We start from the raw sequence: 16,758 nt of genomic DNA on the forward strand, positions 1-16,758 counted from the left end.
AAGTCTGATTTAATGCACTTTAATTCCAGGCTATAAGGCAACAAAATGTGAAAAATTGGAAAGGGCGTGTAGACTTTCTATAGGCACTGTCTATATATATATATATATATATATATACACTACTGGTCAAAAGTTTTAGAACACCTCAATTTTTCCATTTTTATTGAAATTTAAGCAGTTCAAGTCCACTGAATAACCTGAAGTGGTACAAAGGTAAACAGTAAACTGCTCGAGGTAAAAAAAAAAAGTTTAGGTTAGCAAAAATGGGAAAATAATGTAAATTGCACAGTTATATTGTAAAAAACAAAAGGCCTTCTTCAGGGAACAAGTAATGGGTTAACAACTTACACCTGTTCTGCAGCAATATAAGTAAATTAAGCCTTGAAAGTTGATGCAAACAATTCCTACAGGTGTCCCAACCTTTGCTGATTACTGGATTACAAACCCCCTGTCTGTATAAAAGCAGTATTGGAACAGTGTTATTACACCCTCTGAAGTGTTACATATTTATGTGAATGTATGTGAATTACTATTCAGGTCCTTGCTTATCAATGTGTAGTCGATTAAGGGTTGTTGTGATTAAAGGGTCAGGAGCCCTTCTGGGAAAAAGGAGACCGGAAACGGAAGAAAAAAGACACGAGGTCCGGGAGAAGCGACGATTCTTCTTCTTCCTCGCCCAGCTCCGAGGAGAGTCGGGATCGAGATTGAGCAGCGTGGAAAAGCTGCGTTCCCAAGCCCGTCTGGCGAGAGGAGTTACCGGGACGTGTAACTACCCTTTTGACACGTCAAGTTGCCGTGGGTCCGTGCACGGACCCAGCGTCCGGCACAGTTCGCCGCACCGTCTACAAGGACGCGTACAGGTCGCACTTTGGGGCCTCGCGCGTGTTGCAAGCGGCGCTTGCTTTGCCCGCTTCGCTTGGCCAGGAGGGGTGTGCTGCAGCCGTGGTTCCCGGTACGGTACGTGCCCGGTGGAAGCACGTCCGCCCGGGGTTCGTTCAACCGCCCGTGTGCGGCGAAGCCGACCATCATCTTGGTCAGGAGGGGCCCAGAGACATTGTGAGGGACAGAGACCAAAGGGGTCGTGAGTACCCAAGGGGTCGGGAGTGGGGAAAGGGGACACACGTATGTAAGATGGCCATCTTAATCATCTCGGGGATTGATTGTTGATTGTGGATTGTTGATGGTTGATTGCTCGGGGAATATATCATTGATTATTCCGGATCCTTGGTGTGGGGTTTTTTCTTGGTTGGAATTCATATTGATTGCATTACGAAAGCGCATACATAATAAATCTTTCTGGCGGAGTTCCTCTCACGGTCCGGGGGTCACCGAGACCAGGTAGTCACTGGGAGGACCACGTAAGAGAATTGGGGGCTCGTCCGGGATCTAAAATTGTATAAAATAATAAAATAATATTTTTATTAATTAAGTATTAATTGGTAAATTTTTGGGGAAATTGGGGTAAAGTCTTGGGTGAAGGTTAACAGGTGTTAACGATAGTCACCATGGCGTTTGTGGCACAGAACTTTGCGGTAACACCGAGTGAGGCACAGTTCCGAGCGTTACTAAAGTCGGACCTCTTGAAATTGGCCAAACATTTTAACTTGGAGGTCCGAACTAATGTGAGGAAGGCAGAGTTGCAGACCACGGTGATACAATCTATGGTGGGATTAGGAACATGGGACGAGTTAGCCTGGCAGTGGCTACCCGAAGAACCAGAAGACGTTGAGCTCCGGAAACTGGAGTTGCAATTACGGAGCCAGGAACGGATCAAAGAAGAAGAAAGGAAAGCAGAAGAGAGGAGAGAAGAGAAACAAGCAGAGGAAAGGAGAGTGGAACAAGAACTCCAGGAAAGGTTAAAAGAAGAAGAAAGGAAAGCAGAAGAGAGGAGAGAAGAGAAACAAGCAGAGGAAAGGAGAGTGGAACGAGAACTCCAGGAAAGGTTAAAAGAAGAAGAAAGGAAAGCAGAAGAGAGGAGAGAAGAGAAACAAGCAGAGGAAAGGAGAGTGGAACGAGAACTCCAGGAAAGGTTAGCAGAAGAAGAAAGGAAAGCAGAAAAGGAAAGAGCAGAAGAAGAAAGGAGAGTGGAACGAGAACTCCAGGAAAGGTTAGAAAGGATGAAAACAGAGGAAAGGAAAGCAGAAGCAGAGGAGAGGAGAGCTGCAAGGGAACTCGAAGCAGAGGAGAGAAAAGCGGAAAGGGAATTGAAGGAACGTGACATGGCGCTTCAGCAAGAAATTAAATTCAAGGAGCTGGAGTTAATGAGAGAACGGGGAGAGGTACCACCCTTGCTGACGGGGTCGACACCTAGCCAGAACACCTGGGATGTGGGCAGACATGTGAGGCTGGTTCCACCCTTCAGTGAAAAGGAAGTCGCTAAATTTTTTCCGCACTTTGAGAAAGTGGCTCGACAGTTAAACTGGCCGGAGGAGGCCTGGACCATACTAGTACAAAGTGTGCTGGTGGGAAAAGCTCAAGAGATTTATTCGGCGCTACCAATGGACCAATGTGCAGATTATGAGGTATTGAAGAAGCACATCCTCAAAGCCTATGAGTTGGTTCCGGAAGCTTACCGGCAAAAATTCAGGAATGCCAGGAAGAGGGAGAGTGAGACCCATGTGGAGTTTGCCAGAGTGAAAGAAAACATGTTTGATCGGTGGTGTGAGTCAAAAGGAGTCGGGAAAGACTTCGAAACATTGCGTGACTTGATCCTGGTGGAGGAATTTCAACAGTGTGTCCACGAGGACATCAAAGTGTACCTGCAGGAAAAGAAAGTACCGAAGTTGTGGGACGCAGCCACCATGGCAGATGATTATGCCTTAACACACCGGATAGGGGTCCACGAACCTAACTCCTCGCCTAGATCTCCGCAGGGGAGGTGGGGAACAGCAGGTGCGGAGAACGACAATACATGGCGGCGGCCTCGAGAGGATTATGGGGACAACGCGGATACCCCACCTGTTCGAAATCAGAGGGCTGCGGGCCCAAGACAAACTTATATTTCGGGGGGCCCGAGGCAGACCACGAGTTTTTCCTCCGGGCCTACTTGCGCTTTTTGCAAGAAACCTGGACACTTGATGTCCAGTTGTTACCGCATGAAAAGGGAAGACCCAGAGCAGAGTCCGACTATTACCACTCCGAATGCGATGGCAAGCGTAAGAAATCGCCCACAGAAGAGTTACCGACCATTTATTTATGAGGGGTTGGTCTCACTCAAGGGAGACTTGACTAATCCAAGACCGGTTAGGGTTTTGAGGGACACAGGAGCCCATCAATCCTTAATGCTTGAAGGCATTTTGCCATTGTCAAAGAGTACCGCAACGGGTGATAGTGTTCGGTTACAAGGGATCGGTGGCTGTGTTAGTGCCCCACTTCATGTCATCCATTTGGAATCCGATTTGGTGTCAGGACCGGTCACCATCGGTTTACAAGCCACGCTTCCTGTAGAGGGAGTATCTGTGATTATTGGGAATGATTTGGCCGGGGGGCAAATTTATGGTAACCCGAGGGTTGGTAAAGAGCACAGCAGGGAAAATAACACCCCACCAGCTCGGGATGGCGACAAAAGTTCCAAGTTATTTGTAGGGGGACTGAACTTCAACACAGAGGAAGAAGTTCTGACCTCTGTCTTCAACAGATATGGGCCGCTGGTGGAAGTGCGGTTGGTAAAAGACAGGGAAACGCAACGGTCAAGAGGGTTCGGCTTTGTCACGTTTGCAAGCACAAGAGACGCCAGGGAGGCAGAGAAGAATTGGAATGGTAAGGATTTGGAGGGTCGGACCATAACAGTAGGGAAGGCATTTCGTAGGCGTCGAGAGGTCTACAGAAGAGGACAACTTGGCAGTAGTTTTGGGGTTGGCAGCAGCCGATATTAGTATGGAGGCTCCCAGAGTTACGGCACCTCCCGAAAAAATGAATGTCAGAGCACTGGCCGAGAAGGAGACCGCCTCTCAGGTAACGGCGGGGACAAGTGGTCCCTCCGTAACTGTTAGGAGTCTGGAGAAGTTGAAGCACTATATATACGGGGGAGCCGCCGAGCCGGGGCTCCTACACGGACTAACCGTGAACGCCACGTTCTTAAAGGCGTCCAGGTAGTGAACTTTCCTGCACGGACTAACCGTGAACTCCCCGTTCTTAAAGGCGTCCATGTAATGAACTTTCCTCCCTGGACTAACCGTGAACTCCACATTCCTTAAGGCGTCCATGTAGGGAATACTCCGCTGGGCCTCCCGAAAAAGTGCTACAGAGAGGTTTAAATTTGGGGGCTTTGGTCACCACCTCTTAACCGTCAGTCAAGAGAAACTAGAAGTGGTTGCCGCTTGGTCCAGAGGGAATTAATCTCGGGGATGGTGTGAAATTTTGTTGCTTTATTTTTAAGTGATGACTGTGCCCGGGGGGAACTGATGAGTTGGGGGGGGGTGAGTTATCTGGTTTGTTTATCCAAGTTGGCCGGCAAAGAAAGTTTTCGCTGGGTTCAAACTTTCTTTCTTGAAGGGGGGGAGTGTTACATATTTATGTGAATGTATGTGAATTACTATTCAGGTCCTTGCTTATCAATGTGTAGTCGATTAAGGGTTGTTGTGATTAAAGGGTCAGGAGCCCTTCTGGGAAAAAGGAGACCGGAAACGGAAGAAAAAAGACACGAGGTCCGGGAGAAGCGACGATTCTTCTTCTTCCTTGCCCAGCTCCGAGGAGAGTGGGGATCGAGATTGAGCAGCGTGGAAAAGCTGCGTTCCCAAGCCCGTCTGGCGAGAGGAGTTACCGGGACGTGTAACTACCCTTTTGACATGTCAAGTTGCCGTGGGTCCGTGCACGGACCCAGCGTCCGGCACAGTTCGCCGCACTGTCTACAAGGACGCGTATGGGTCGCACTTTGGGGCCTCGCGCGCGTTGCAAGCGGCGCTTGCTTTGCCCACTTTGCTTGGCCAGGAGGGGTGTGCTGCAGCCGTGGTTCCCGGTATGGTACGTGCCCGGTGGAAGCACGTCCGCCCGGGGTTCGTTCAACCGCCCGTGTGCGGCGAAGCCGACCATCATCTTGGTCAGGAGGGGCCCAGAGACATTGTGAGGGACAGAGACCAAAGGGGTCGTGAGTACCCAAGGGGTCGGGAGTGGGGAAAGGGGACACACGTATGTAAGATGGCCATCTTAATCATCTCGGGGATTGATTGTTGATTGTGGATTGTTGATGGTTGATTGCTCGGGGAATATATCATTGATTATTCCGGATCCTTGGTGTGGGGTTTTTTCTTGGTTGGAATTCATATTGATTGCGTTACGAAAGCGCATACATAATAAATCTTTCTGGCGGAGTTCCTCTCACGGTCCGGGGGTCACCGAGACCAGGTAGTCACTGGGAGGACCACGTAAGAGAAGCATTATTTGGACAATATTGCACTGCAGGAAGTAGTATATTGGAAACTGGAGGAAACTCTGACAGGAAGAGGTCTGGCAGACCCAAAGCCACAACAGAATCTAAAGACAAGTTTCTGAGAGTCAACAGCTTGCGTGATAGGCGACTAACAGGACAACAGCTTCAAGCACAGCTTAACACTGGTCGAAGTAAGCAAGTCTCAGTTTCAACTGTGAAGAGAAGACTTCCAGCTGCAGGTTTGACAGGTCGAGTGGCAGTAAGAAAGCCATTGCTAAGATGGCGAAATAAGAAAAAGAGGCTTCCCTGGGCCATGAAGCACCGCCAGTGGACTACTGAAGACTGGAAGAAGGTCTTATGGACCGATGAATCAAAATTTGAAATCTTTGGTTCATCACGCAGGGATTTTGTACGCCGTCAAGTAGGCAAAAGGATGGTTCCTCAGTGTGTGATAGCAACTGTCAAACATGAAGGAGGAAGCGTGATGGTCTGGGGCTCTTTTGCTGGATCCAGTGTCGGCGACTTGCACAGAGTGACTGGCACCCTGAACCAAAAGGGCTACCACAGAATTTTGCAGCGCCATGCAATACCCGCTGGTATATGCCTAGTTGGTCAGGGGTTCATCCTACAGCAAGATAATGACCCTAAACACACCTCCAGGCTATGTCAAAACTACCTTCGAGGAAAATAACAAGATGGTAGGCTTGAAATCATGGAATGGCCAGCACAGTCTCCAGACTTAAACCCCACCGAGCTGGTTTGGGATGAACTGGACAGAAGGGTGAAAGCAAAGCAACCTACAAGTGCAACACATTTGTGGGAACTTCAACAAGTGTTGGGAAAAACTTCCCGAACAATATTTGATTTCCATTGTAGAAAGAATGCCACGAGTGTGTTCGGCGGTTATATCTGCAAAAGGTGGCTACTTTGCCGAGTCAAAAATGTAAATTAAATTTTGTTAAACAAAATGATTCTATGAGTTCTTTTTTATCTCCAATTGTTTATTTGTTCTATGTTTAATTTCAGAGTACATTGAGACATTAAACTGCGTAAATTTCAATAAAAACTGGAAAAATTGTGGTGTTCTAAAACTTTTGACCAGTAGTGTATGAATTTATATATACAGTACATACCCCCCTCATGATGTACATGTGCCCACCTCACTATTTCCATCCCGATCTTCATCTCCCACACACTCCAGGATTTGATAAAAGGATAGATTGGATTAATGTGTTGTTGGTATAGTGCAGGGGTGGGCAAAATTGCCTCCTCCTTTGTTAAATGTCCTTGTATTAAAGGACACCATCCATTAAATGTACACACCAATAATTACATCATAGGTTTGAAAGCTTTTTTTCTGATTACAATGGAGGTTTGTGTGATAATTATAATAGTGTTTTAAGGGGAATTTTATTTATATCATAAATATGTTATAAATAATGTTATTAGAGAAATCGTGTTTTCCTGAACGTTAAATTGCTTATTATGTAGAATACCATAACCATGCTATAGTCCATCACATGTGTAATTTCATCTGACATTCATTCTTTGAATTTCTGCAAGAGCAGTAATTATTACGGCCGGGCCTTGGATATTACAATTACTTTGAAGATTATTATAAAATTGGCACACTTGTAAACTCCTAAAATGTTCACTATAATGCAGTGCTTCTTGCAGTAAATTCCAGCAAACAACCCAAGTTCCCACTGACATCCATCGTGCAAATTAACATATTTTAAATTGAAAAAAAACCGAAACATTAAAATCATCTTGGAAAAAAAAACCAGACCTCAGAAATTACAGATTGCCTTCTGTTATATACAAAATATTTAACAAATTATTGATGAACAAGCTACAAAGAAAACGAAACATTGCCCAGCCAAAAGAACATGCAGGATTCAGCCGTTGATTCAACACTGTGGACTGCTACATCTTCAAGTAGTATGACAAATAATTCACAATTGATATGCATGGAATTAATCGATCATGAGAAAGGATATATCTAGGTATGTGTAAACAAAATTAGTTTTTGGATGTAAGAGGTATTGAGAAAACATACATTGACCATTTTCAAAAAGCAATCATTGACATTTAGGCTCCAGAAAGAAGACAAAATTTAAACTGAGAATGGGCTTTGACAAAGTGATACAGCATCACAAAATGATTTATGGCTATATTGGTATAAATCCTAAAGACACTTTTGAAATGCGAAGACAAACATCAGAATATTAATGCAGCCAACTGAAATTGCAAACAATTTGTAGACGTCATCATTGTATTTACACCAAAAGCAGATGAACTGTTGTCACAAAGTCGGTAAGAGCATGAAATATTAAATCTGAAAAATTTATTTTGAACGAAATAAAATGGATCTTTAATAAAAACATTCTTCCCAAGCCAATTGAGGTAAAAAAACATTTATTTTTTTTGTATACAAGATCGAGGCTTGTGTAAGAGCTAACATTAATCACAAAAAAAACAAACGGACACACAAAACATAAAATAAAGGGAGCGGCAGACAAGATGGGGAGAGAGAGGGAAGCACACAAGTACAACAATAGAGAACAGGGACATCGGGAGATCTGTGGGAGGGAGAGGGCTTGGGGGGAGGAGGCATGGGAAAAGGGCGGGGTGTGTGGGTGATGTATAAAACACATGGACACTACTAGGACTTCCAGGAAAGAAGTCGGTATTTCAAAAAGTGGATCTGGGGTGAATTGACAGGGGTAGAAAAGATCAAGGTTTTGGATGGGGGAAGATAAAAGATGGTGGTGAACAGCTGTTTTAAAGACCTGGTGGGAGGAGTGGGATTGAAGAGAGTGAGGGAGTTTGTTCCAGAGGCGGGAGAAAAGGGGAATGAAAGAGTGAAGGTGAATAGAGAGTCTTGATTTTGGCAGTTTAACCATAAGAGGGTTGCTGGCAGATCTTGTGCGACCTGTAGGAATATTTGGGGGACAGAGCACAGACAGAGCTGGGGGACCAAGGCTGGAGAGGAGTCGGTAAAAGACAGAAAGACCACCAACATGCCTGCGGTGAGTAAGTGAAAGGCCCACGGAGTTTGCTTCATCGCGGGAGATTCCAATGATTCTGAATGCCTTTGGTTTCAACAGCGTGAAGCCGAGCTAGGTGTGAGGAAGCAGCACCAGCCCAGAGGGGAGAGCAGTATTCCATTGAGCTGCGGATGAAAGCCTTGTATATGGTGAGGAGCTCAGGTGTGCCAAGGAAGGACTTCGCACGACGGAGGATGCCCAGTCGGCGACTGGCTTTGGAGGCCAGCTTGGAAATGTGGTTTTCCCAGGAAAGATCATGGCAGATAGTGAGACCCAAAAGCTTGAGTGACAGAACTTCTTGGAGAGGATTGTTGAGAAAGTAAATGGAAGGGTTGCCCAGTCGGTCTTTTCGCAGATACATAGTAAGAGTGTGAGATTTGTCAGGATTGAAAGACATGTTGCATTTGTTTAACCAGTCTGTGATTTTGTCCAGGTCTGCAGAGAGTGAGGAGGCTGCAGACTGCCGATCTGAGGGATGAGGAATGGAGCGGCAGATAGTGGAGTCATCAGCAAAGAGATAGAGAGGATTTCCCAGAGAGGCCGAGAGATCATTGATGAAGACCAGAAAGAGCACAGGGCCTAGAACACTGCCTTGAGGAACTCCAGCCTGAACAGGAAGGGGAGATGAGAGAAATCCATTCAGGGCCACACGTTGCCTACGACCAGAGAGGAAGTCCGCAAGCCATGAGTGGAGATTTCCATGGATACCATAGGAGGAGAGTTTGGTGAGCAGAGCTGGGTGCCAGACCGTATCAAAGGCACATGATATGTTAATGTTGGCAATATTATTGTTGATGTTACATGTTAATATAACATTGCACTTGTTTAACATTGCACATATAACATTGCATAATTTGCACTTAACATATAACATATAATATTTAACATATAACATATAACATTGCACTTGTTTAACATTGCACATATAACATTGCATAATTTGCACTTAACATATAACATATAATATTTAACATATAACATATAACATTGCACTTAACATTGTATGATTAATATAATTAATTGTTATATATTAATATATAATGTTAATGTTATATGTTTGCAATAAAAAAAACAAGCATTCTAAATGTCTTGGCCTCCAAAGCTTCTTAAGCATCAGCAATGGCCAATGTGTAAACGGTGCAAATAGTGACTGCAGCAGTTAAGAAGACAACTCAATACACTCTTATTTTGTTCCATAAAACAAATATTCCTGAGAAACGAAAGGCAAAAAATAAGTAATGTCCAGTGCTTACCTGTGTGCTGGGTATCAGCGGTTTCCACCAGTGACCACCTTTGACAAGATCCATTTCGCAGAGTGGCAAGGCCACCTTGCCCACAACACAGTGTCGAGAAAACTTGTCGAAGTCAACCAACGTGATCTGTAGAGTGCGCTTTTGTGCTTCCATGTAAGGCAATATGAATGTGTAACGTTCTTCGAACACGGGATTCTGCGTCTTGCGCTTCACACTCGTCTGCCGAGAATCTTTCTGGTCAGGCAAGAGGCACAACTTGACGTACGGATTAGAGTGTGCCATGTCTTGGTGCGACCTGTCGTGTGTAAAAGGCAATGGCAGGTCCCGTGCTGCAATGATACGCACGACCAGATGCGCATGTCGGAAGTCATACTGTATACTGAAATGTAATGAGCCGAGCTGGTAGCGTGAAAGGAGCTCATCGTCTGTGAGTGAGTCGAGTTCATCACTCTCTGAGTTCACAGAGTAGAGCTCGGGTTCGATTTTGCAAAAGTAGTCTGTGTGGAAGTGGGACGAACGACGAGGAAGCAGTGGCTGCACAATCTCCTTACGAGCATTTGTTGTCCACGCCTCCAGTGACACCACATCGATAGAAGGTGACTGTGACTCTCGTCTGCTCTCAAACCCTAGCATTCAGCAAGCAGTGTCAGCAAAAACAAACAAACAATATTTTGTAAGCTTTTTAAAAGTTTTAGGTGGAGAAACACAAATTACTACACAAATCATTTTTTAGTATGAACAGATTTTCATCACTTTTTGAACTTTTTGATTTTGAACACAAATTCTAATAAATTAAATATAAATTATAAATATTAAAAATAAATGATTAAAATTAAAATTATTAAAATAAATGATTAATAAATTAAGTTTAAACAAATAAATGTAATAAATAATAAATTAAATAAATATAATGAATAAATTTAAATAAAAAAAAGAAATTTAAGATTTTAAAATTGTTTTAAAATAATTTTAATAATTTATAATATATATATATATTGTTGTGGATATGAGAATGGTGTTTTTTTTATTGTGTTTTTATTGTATAGTACATTGTAAAAATATCGCCCTCCTTCCTCCAGTTGTGTATAAAGGTCAAAGTGCGTCCCGTAATTAGGTCATAAACAATCACGTTTAGCCAATCATAGATTTCCTCCTTGTTGGTAGTTATTTCCCTATTCTGTGTATTAGGCTAAGGATTTGTCTTCCATTAATTAATACTCCATTGCACCGAATTCAGACAAGGTAGATTCCCTGCACATTCCCCTTTCCTCAATTGCCAACTGCATTGAGCGGTTCGCTGAATTCTGCTGCAGCTGTGGGTTGTTGTTTTCGCTCCAAGACTCCATTAGCCACGAGGTCGTCTCGGAGCCAAAGGTGGGAGGAGTCGGCCCAGCGCCGGGAACAAGGCGTGGCCTTGCCAACGCCTCCTCTAGGGGCGGGGTCGGTGAGCCCTCGCGACCAATCAGGGCCGAGGCGAGCTCACCGATGGGCGTGTCCTAGCGGCCGGCGGCTTGATCGCCGGGGGGCGATATAAAGTGCGTGCGCATGCGTCAGAACAGTGGTTGTCGGTGGTGAGGAGTTGGTTGGTGGTTGGTGGCTAAAAGTACAGTTGTTGTTGAAGGAGGAAGGGTTGATGAAGAAAGAGAGTGGCGTTGGAGGAGGACGAGTTGAGTGTGGCATTAAGTGGCATTAAAGTGCAGCTGAAGAGCCCGGAGTCCAGCACGAAGCGCCCATCCGCTCGCGGTGAACAATACGCACCGCTGCACACGAAGGCTTTCCCGCCAAGAACGCGAGTCGACTCCTGGAGCGGGACCTCGACGCCTGCAGTGGCCTGGGCCTTCCCATTCCTCCTTCCAGCCAATCCACTCTGCAATTCCCCGTGTGAGTCTGTCTTTGTTTGTTCTGTCCCTGGGTTAATTAAGACTGTAATAGATAAGCTAGAATTTTCACTGTGTCCTTCTGGTCCGTCCCTCTTTCTGCTTTATTTTCTTATTCTTCCTCCTCCTTGGTTTCTTTTGATTGTAAATAGCAAATAAATCCTATTCGTATTTCAAACCCTTTTTGTCTTCTTCTTCTTCTTCACATCCGTCATCTTTGTCTTTTCCAAATTGAATATCTGTGGCACGATTTGGCCAACGTTCAGAATCGGGTCTAGTCTTGGCAAACGGCTCACGCCGCGGTTCGCTTCACTCGGCGCAACATCCATTACGCTGCGGCCGTGAGCGGGGGGTGTTCCTTCGCGTGCCGGGAAGCGCTGGTATTTAGGTCATAGGACTTGTGGGCCTAAAACCCTATCCAGCGCCGACCGGGCGTGGCGTCATACCCCCGGGACCACGTCGGTCATTAACAGACGAGGGGCTTAATCCCCCCTCGAAGGGGAACCATAGGCCGACGTCGGGTTCCGTAACAATATATATATATATATATATATATATAATTTTAAATTTTTTTATTTTAGCTAATGATTTAAATTTTATTATACTAATGATTTTTTTTTAACTTTTTGATTTTGTACAGAACACAAACTAATAATTTAGATAATATTAAAAATAAATGATTAAAATTAAAATGATTGAAATAAATGATTGATAAATTAAATTTAAACATTAAAATTTAATAAATAAAAAAATATATATATATAATGAATAAATGAAAATAAAAAAAAGAATTTTAAGATTTTAAAATTTTGTAAAAATAATTTAAATAATTTATAATATTTTTATGTTTATTATTTTTTAATTTTTAGCTAATTATTTAAATTTTATGATACTAATGATTTTTTGAACTGTCCTATCTCACCATTTGTCAAGTTTTTAAAGAAATTGAAGATTATTCCCTGAACTCTATATTTATCATAATTAAAAAGTTTTGCCTTCCCACGTTACATTCACGAACCAAGCCTCAGGTAGACATACTGGATAGGTGACGGCTGAAAGAGAAATGTGATACATCGGATGAGCATCGCCACTGTTGGAACTCGTGCGGCATCAAAGGTGCATCGCTTGGGATTGAAGTAAGAGTTGTATCGCTGAGTGCCAGGTCAGAGTCACCATCTCGGTCATCGCTCCGCTCATCTAATCTGTGACACATGATGCAAAATAGATTCGAAAATATCAAGTTTTATAATCAATCAAATGGATTTTTTCAATAGTTTATTAGCTGCTGTTTCATATGCAGCCTGTGGCTGCTGGTTTCAGCATTTCTCTGGAAGCACGTCTGTGCCGCTGATGCAGTGCCCCAATCACCAGAGAGCTGGTACTCAATTTGCCAACCTCCAAAGGATGACAAGGCTGAGTCAACCCTCCTGGTGTTAATTCAACCATTGACCGAGATTCAAGCTCAAGATCCTCGGATCCCAAGCCAGCACCCTAACCGCTAAACCAACACCAGGCTAGTTATCCTTAGTGGAGGAAGAAAAATTTTAGGTGAGAAAAATTGGGGACAGAGATGAAAATTGGCTGAAATGACCTAAATACCCTATAAAAGCTTTGCAGAAAATTCCCCATAATTCCTGGGGGTGGAAGGTACCTCGCCAGACGAGAGGATATTGCATTTGAGTCCATTTGTCTGTCTGTCTTTGTTTTTGTTTGTTCGCACAGAATAAATATGATTTTCTCTGCAACCGTTGGTCCGATTGACAGGAAATTTTCACCTTAGGTGCAACTCCACCTGTGGAATTTTTAAACTATAATTATGACGTCACACGTCACGTGGTATGGCCGCCATCTTGGAAAAACTGAAAAACCTTGCACCTCTATATCTCCGAAAGCGCTGCATTGAAACAATTGAGACATGGCTCATTGTAAAGAACTCTCCATGGGGAATAAAATATGTTAATGATGATGTCATAGGTGCCTCCATTTGACGTCATAATTTGACAAGTACAAACTTCATCCGATCGAGATGAAATGTATTGAGCATCATCTGGGGATAAATTGGTGGAGAAAAAAAAACTTATGATGTCATCAGTGACGTGGTTCGGCCGCCATCTTGGAAAAACCGAAAAAACCTTGCACCTCTACTCTATATCTCCGAAAGCGCTGCATATAAACAATTGAGGCATGGCTTATTGTAAAGAGCTCTCCATGTGGAATAACATGTTAATGATGACATCATAGGTGCCTGCACTTGACGTCATAATTCGACAAGTACAAACTTCATCCGATCGAGATGAAATTTATTGAGCATCATCTATGGATAAATTGGTGGAGAAAAAAAAATAACGACGACGTTATCTGTCACGTGGTTCGGCCGCCATATTTGTTTTAACACAAAAGCCTTTAAAAAAACACTGAAAACACATCCTGGTGAGGGTCTGCAATCTCTAATTGCTCTTTGTTGTTTCTTCGTTATATGTATCTTCTGATGTTGTCAAATGTAAGTAATAAAATCCACAAATATTACATGCAGGTATATATTTATTTACGTTTAATTATTTTTATTAATGTTGCATACAAAAGGATTGGTAGGATGGCTTAACGGTACACACACTCGCCTCTAAGCTGTCCAGCCCAGATTCAAATCTCGCCTTTCGGCCTAGCTATAAACTGTCATCCTGATGTTTCACAGGCAGGGTCAATGTGTGTGTCGTCCCTCATATGGACGTTAAACTGGCGCCCCGTCTGGCTACATTAGTTGGTGGGGGTTAAAGATCCCATGGTGTCATTCTTGAAGAGTAGGCGAGCTGTTGCCGGAACCATTAATAAATTCCAAATTCTTGCCCTGACTTCCTGAGTCGGAGCGGTGGCCCAACTTTGATTGTAACCAGGTAACGCCTCCGACAGCACCAACACTCAGCAGGGAGTGTGGTACATGATGATGATGATGATTATCCTTTCCTCCTTGTATCTGAGGACATGTCCAGTCACAATACTTTGTTTTCTATGTTCACGCTTTTGATTGTCATGTGTGAGCATGATGCCATCGTTTTCAATGATCGCTTTTGATTTGTGATTTCAGGATTTTCCTGAGACTGGGATTTTTTTTTTTTGGTATACAAGATCGAGGCTCGTGTAAGAGCTAACATTAATCACAAAAAGACAAACTGACACATAAAACATAAGATAAAGGGAGGGGGAGACAAAATGTGGAGAGAGAGGGAAGCACACAAGTACAAAATTTGAGAGCAGGGACATCGGGAGATCTGTGGGAAGGAGAGGGCTTGGGGGGAGGAGGCACGGGAAGGGGGGGGGGGGGAGGTGGGAGAGGTATAAAACACATGGACACTGCTAGAACTTCCAGGAAAGAAGTCGGTATTTCAAAAAAGTGGATATGGGGTGAATTAGCGGGGGTAGAAAAGATCAAGGTTTTGGATGGGGGAAGATACAAGATGGTGGTGAACAGCTGTTTTAAAGACCTGGAGGGAGGAGTGCGATTGAAGGGAGTGGGGGAGTTTGTTCCAGAGGTGGGAGAAAAGGGTAATGAAAGAGTTAAGGTGAGCAGAGTCTTGATTTTGGCAGTTTAACCATAAGAGGGTAGCTGGCAGAAATTGTGCGACCTATCGGGATATTTGGGGAACAGAGCACAGACAGAGCAGGGACAGCTAGGCTGGAGAGGAGCCGGTAGAAGACAGAAAGACCACCAACCGGCCTGCGGTGAGATAGCGAAAGGCCCTCGGAGTTACCTTCATCGTGGGAGATTTCAATGATTCTGAAAGCTTTGGTTTCAACAGCGTGAACCCGAGCTCGGTGTGAGGCAGGAGCACCAGCCCAGAGGGGAGAGCAGTACTCCATTGAGCTGCGGATGAAAGCTTTGTAGGTGGTGAGGAGCTCAGGTGTGCCAAGGAAGGACTTCGCACGATGGAGGATGCCCAGTCGGCGACTGGCTTTGGAGGTCAGCTTTGAAATGTGGTTTTCGCAGGAAAGGTCATGGCAGATATTGAAACCCAAAATGTTGAGTGACAGAACTTCTTGGAGAGGATCGTTGAGAAAGTAGATGGGAGGGTTGTCCAGACGGTCTTTTCAGAGATACATAGTGAGAGTGTGAGATTTGTCAGGATTGAAAGACATTTTCCACTTGTTTGACCAGTTTGTGATTTTGTCCAGGTATGCAGAGAGCGAGGAGGCTGCAGCCTGCCGATCTGAGTGTTAAGATATGGAGCGGCAGAGAGTGGAGTCATCAGCAAAGAGATAAAGAGCATTTTCCAGAGAGTCGGAGAGATCATTGATTAAGATCAGAAAAAGCACAGGGCCTAGAACACTACCTTGGGGAACTCCAGCCTGAACAGAAAGGGGAGATGAGAGAATTCCATTCGGGCCACACGTTGACTGTGACCGGAGAGGAAGTCCGCAAGCCATGCGTGGAGTTTACCATGGATACCATAAGAGGAGAGTTTAAATCTATATTTGAAGATGCATACAACAACAACAGGCATTTTAAGGCCATTTTCCCTGCTAGAGCGGGGGTTAGCCTATTTGAAGATGCATGACTGCAAATATAGAGTGCACATCTGGAAACCATACCAAACACTATTAAAACGCAATTACAGCTGGCGAAACATCTATCGACTGGAGCTGACCAACCATGGCACTGGGGTCAGCTGTTGCCAAGTGTTAATGCACCGCTGGGGGTAGAAGACCAACTCAACCATACACAATCTTAACGCCAAGTCCCCGAATACGCAGCACCAGCCAATTATCCGATGAGGAATGCTCCACTGTCATTGTGGCACACTTTAAGAGTTGAGCTCAAGTGTGCATTAAAAAGTGGAAAACTATAATGCAGTGGCACAAAAGAGAGGGGTTTTGGCAATTTTATACAGTTTGAACAAAGTATTATTTGAATTAGCAAATCTCTTAAATGTCTCATATCAACTCATGGTGAGAATTGTGTTGAAGTGACTGCGAAATTGTTCAACAGAATAAAAAAATTTTAAAGAAGCAAATTCCACCAATGATACATTAGTGTGCATGTACTTTGGAGACAATAGTTGGACTTCTTATTTTAATTCCTCGCTTTCTTGTAACGGCGTCTTAAGGTTATTAGTTGCACGTACAGTAGGAGACTGAACATTTTACCTGAATCTGAATGACAATATTATTTGGCTCTCATTTCTTGCTAACTACAATTTCTTTCTTCGTTTGCTACA

General features: G+C 44.0%; 1 protein-coding gene across 1 annotated transcript in view; it reads right to left on the minus strand.

Annotated features, from left to right (window-relative positions):
* SYT17 (synaptotagmin 17) overlaps positions 1-16,758 on the minus strand; it is a 72,346-nt gene that overhangs the window by 34,193 nt on the left and 21,395 nt on the right. The window contains exons 4-5 of the mRNA XM_078773587.1: positions 12,587-12,750; positions 9,672-10,297 (exon numbers count right to left, since the gene is read on the minus strand). Coding sequence (XP_078629713.1) covers positions 9,672-10,297; positions 12,587-12,750 — 790 coding nt within the window. The remainder of the gene's footprint in view (positions 1-9,671; positions 10,298-12,586; positions 12,751-16,758) is intronic.

Source organism: Myxine glutinosa, chromosome 3 (genome assembly GCF_964187855.1).
Source record: "Myxine glutinosa chromosome 3, kmMyxGlut1.1, whole genome shotgun sequence".
In the NCBI taxonomy this organism is placed as follows: domain Eukaryota; kingdom Metazoa; phylum Chordata; class Myxini; order Myxiniformes; family Myxinidae; genus Myxine; species Myxine glutinosa.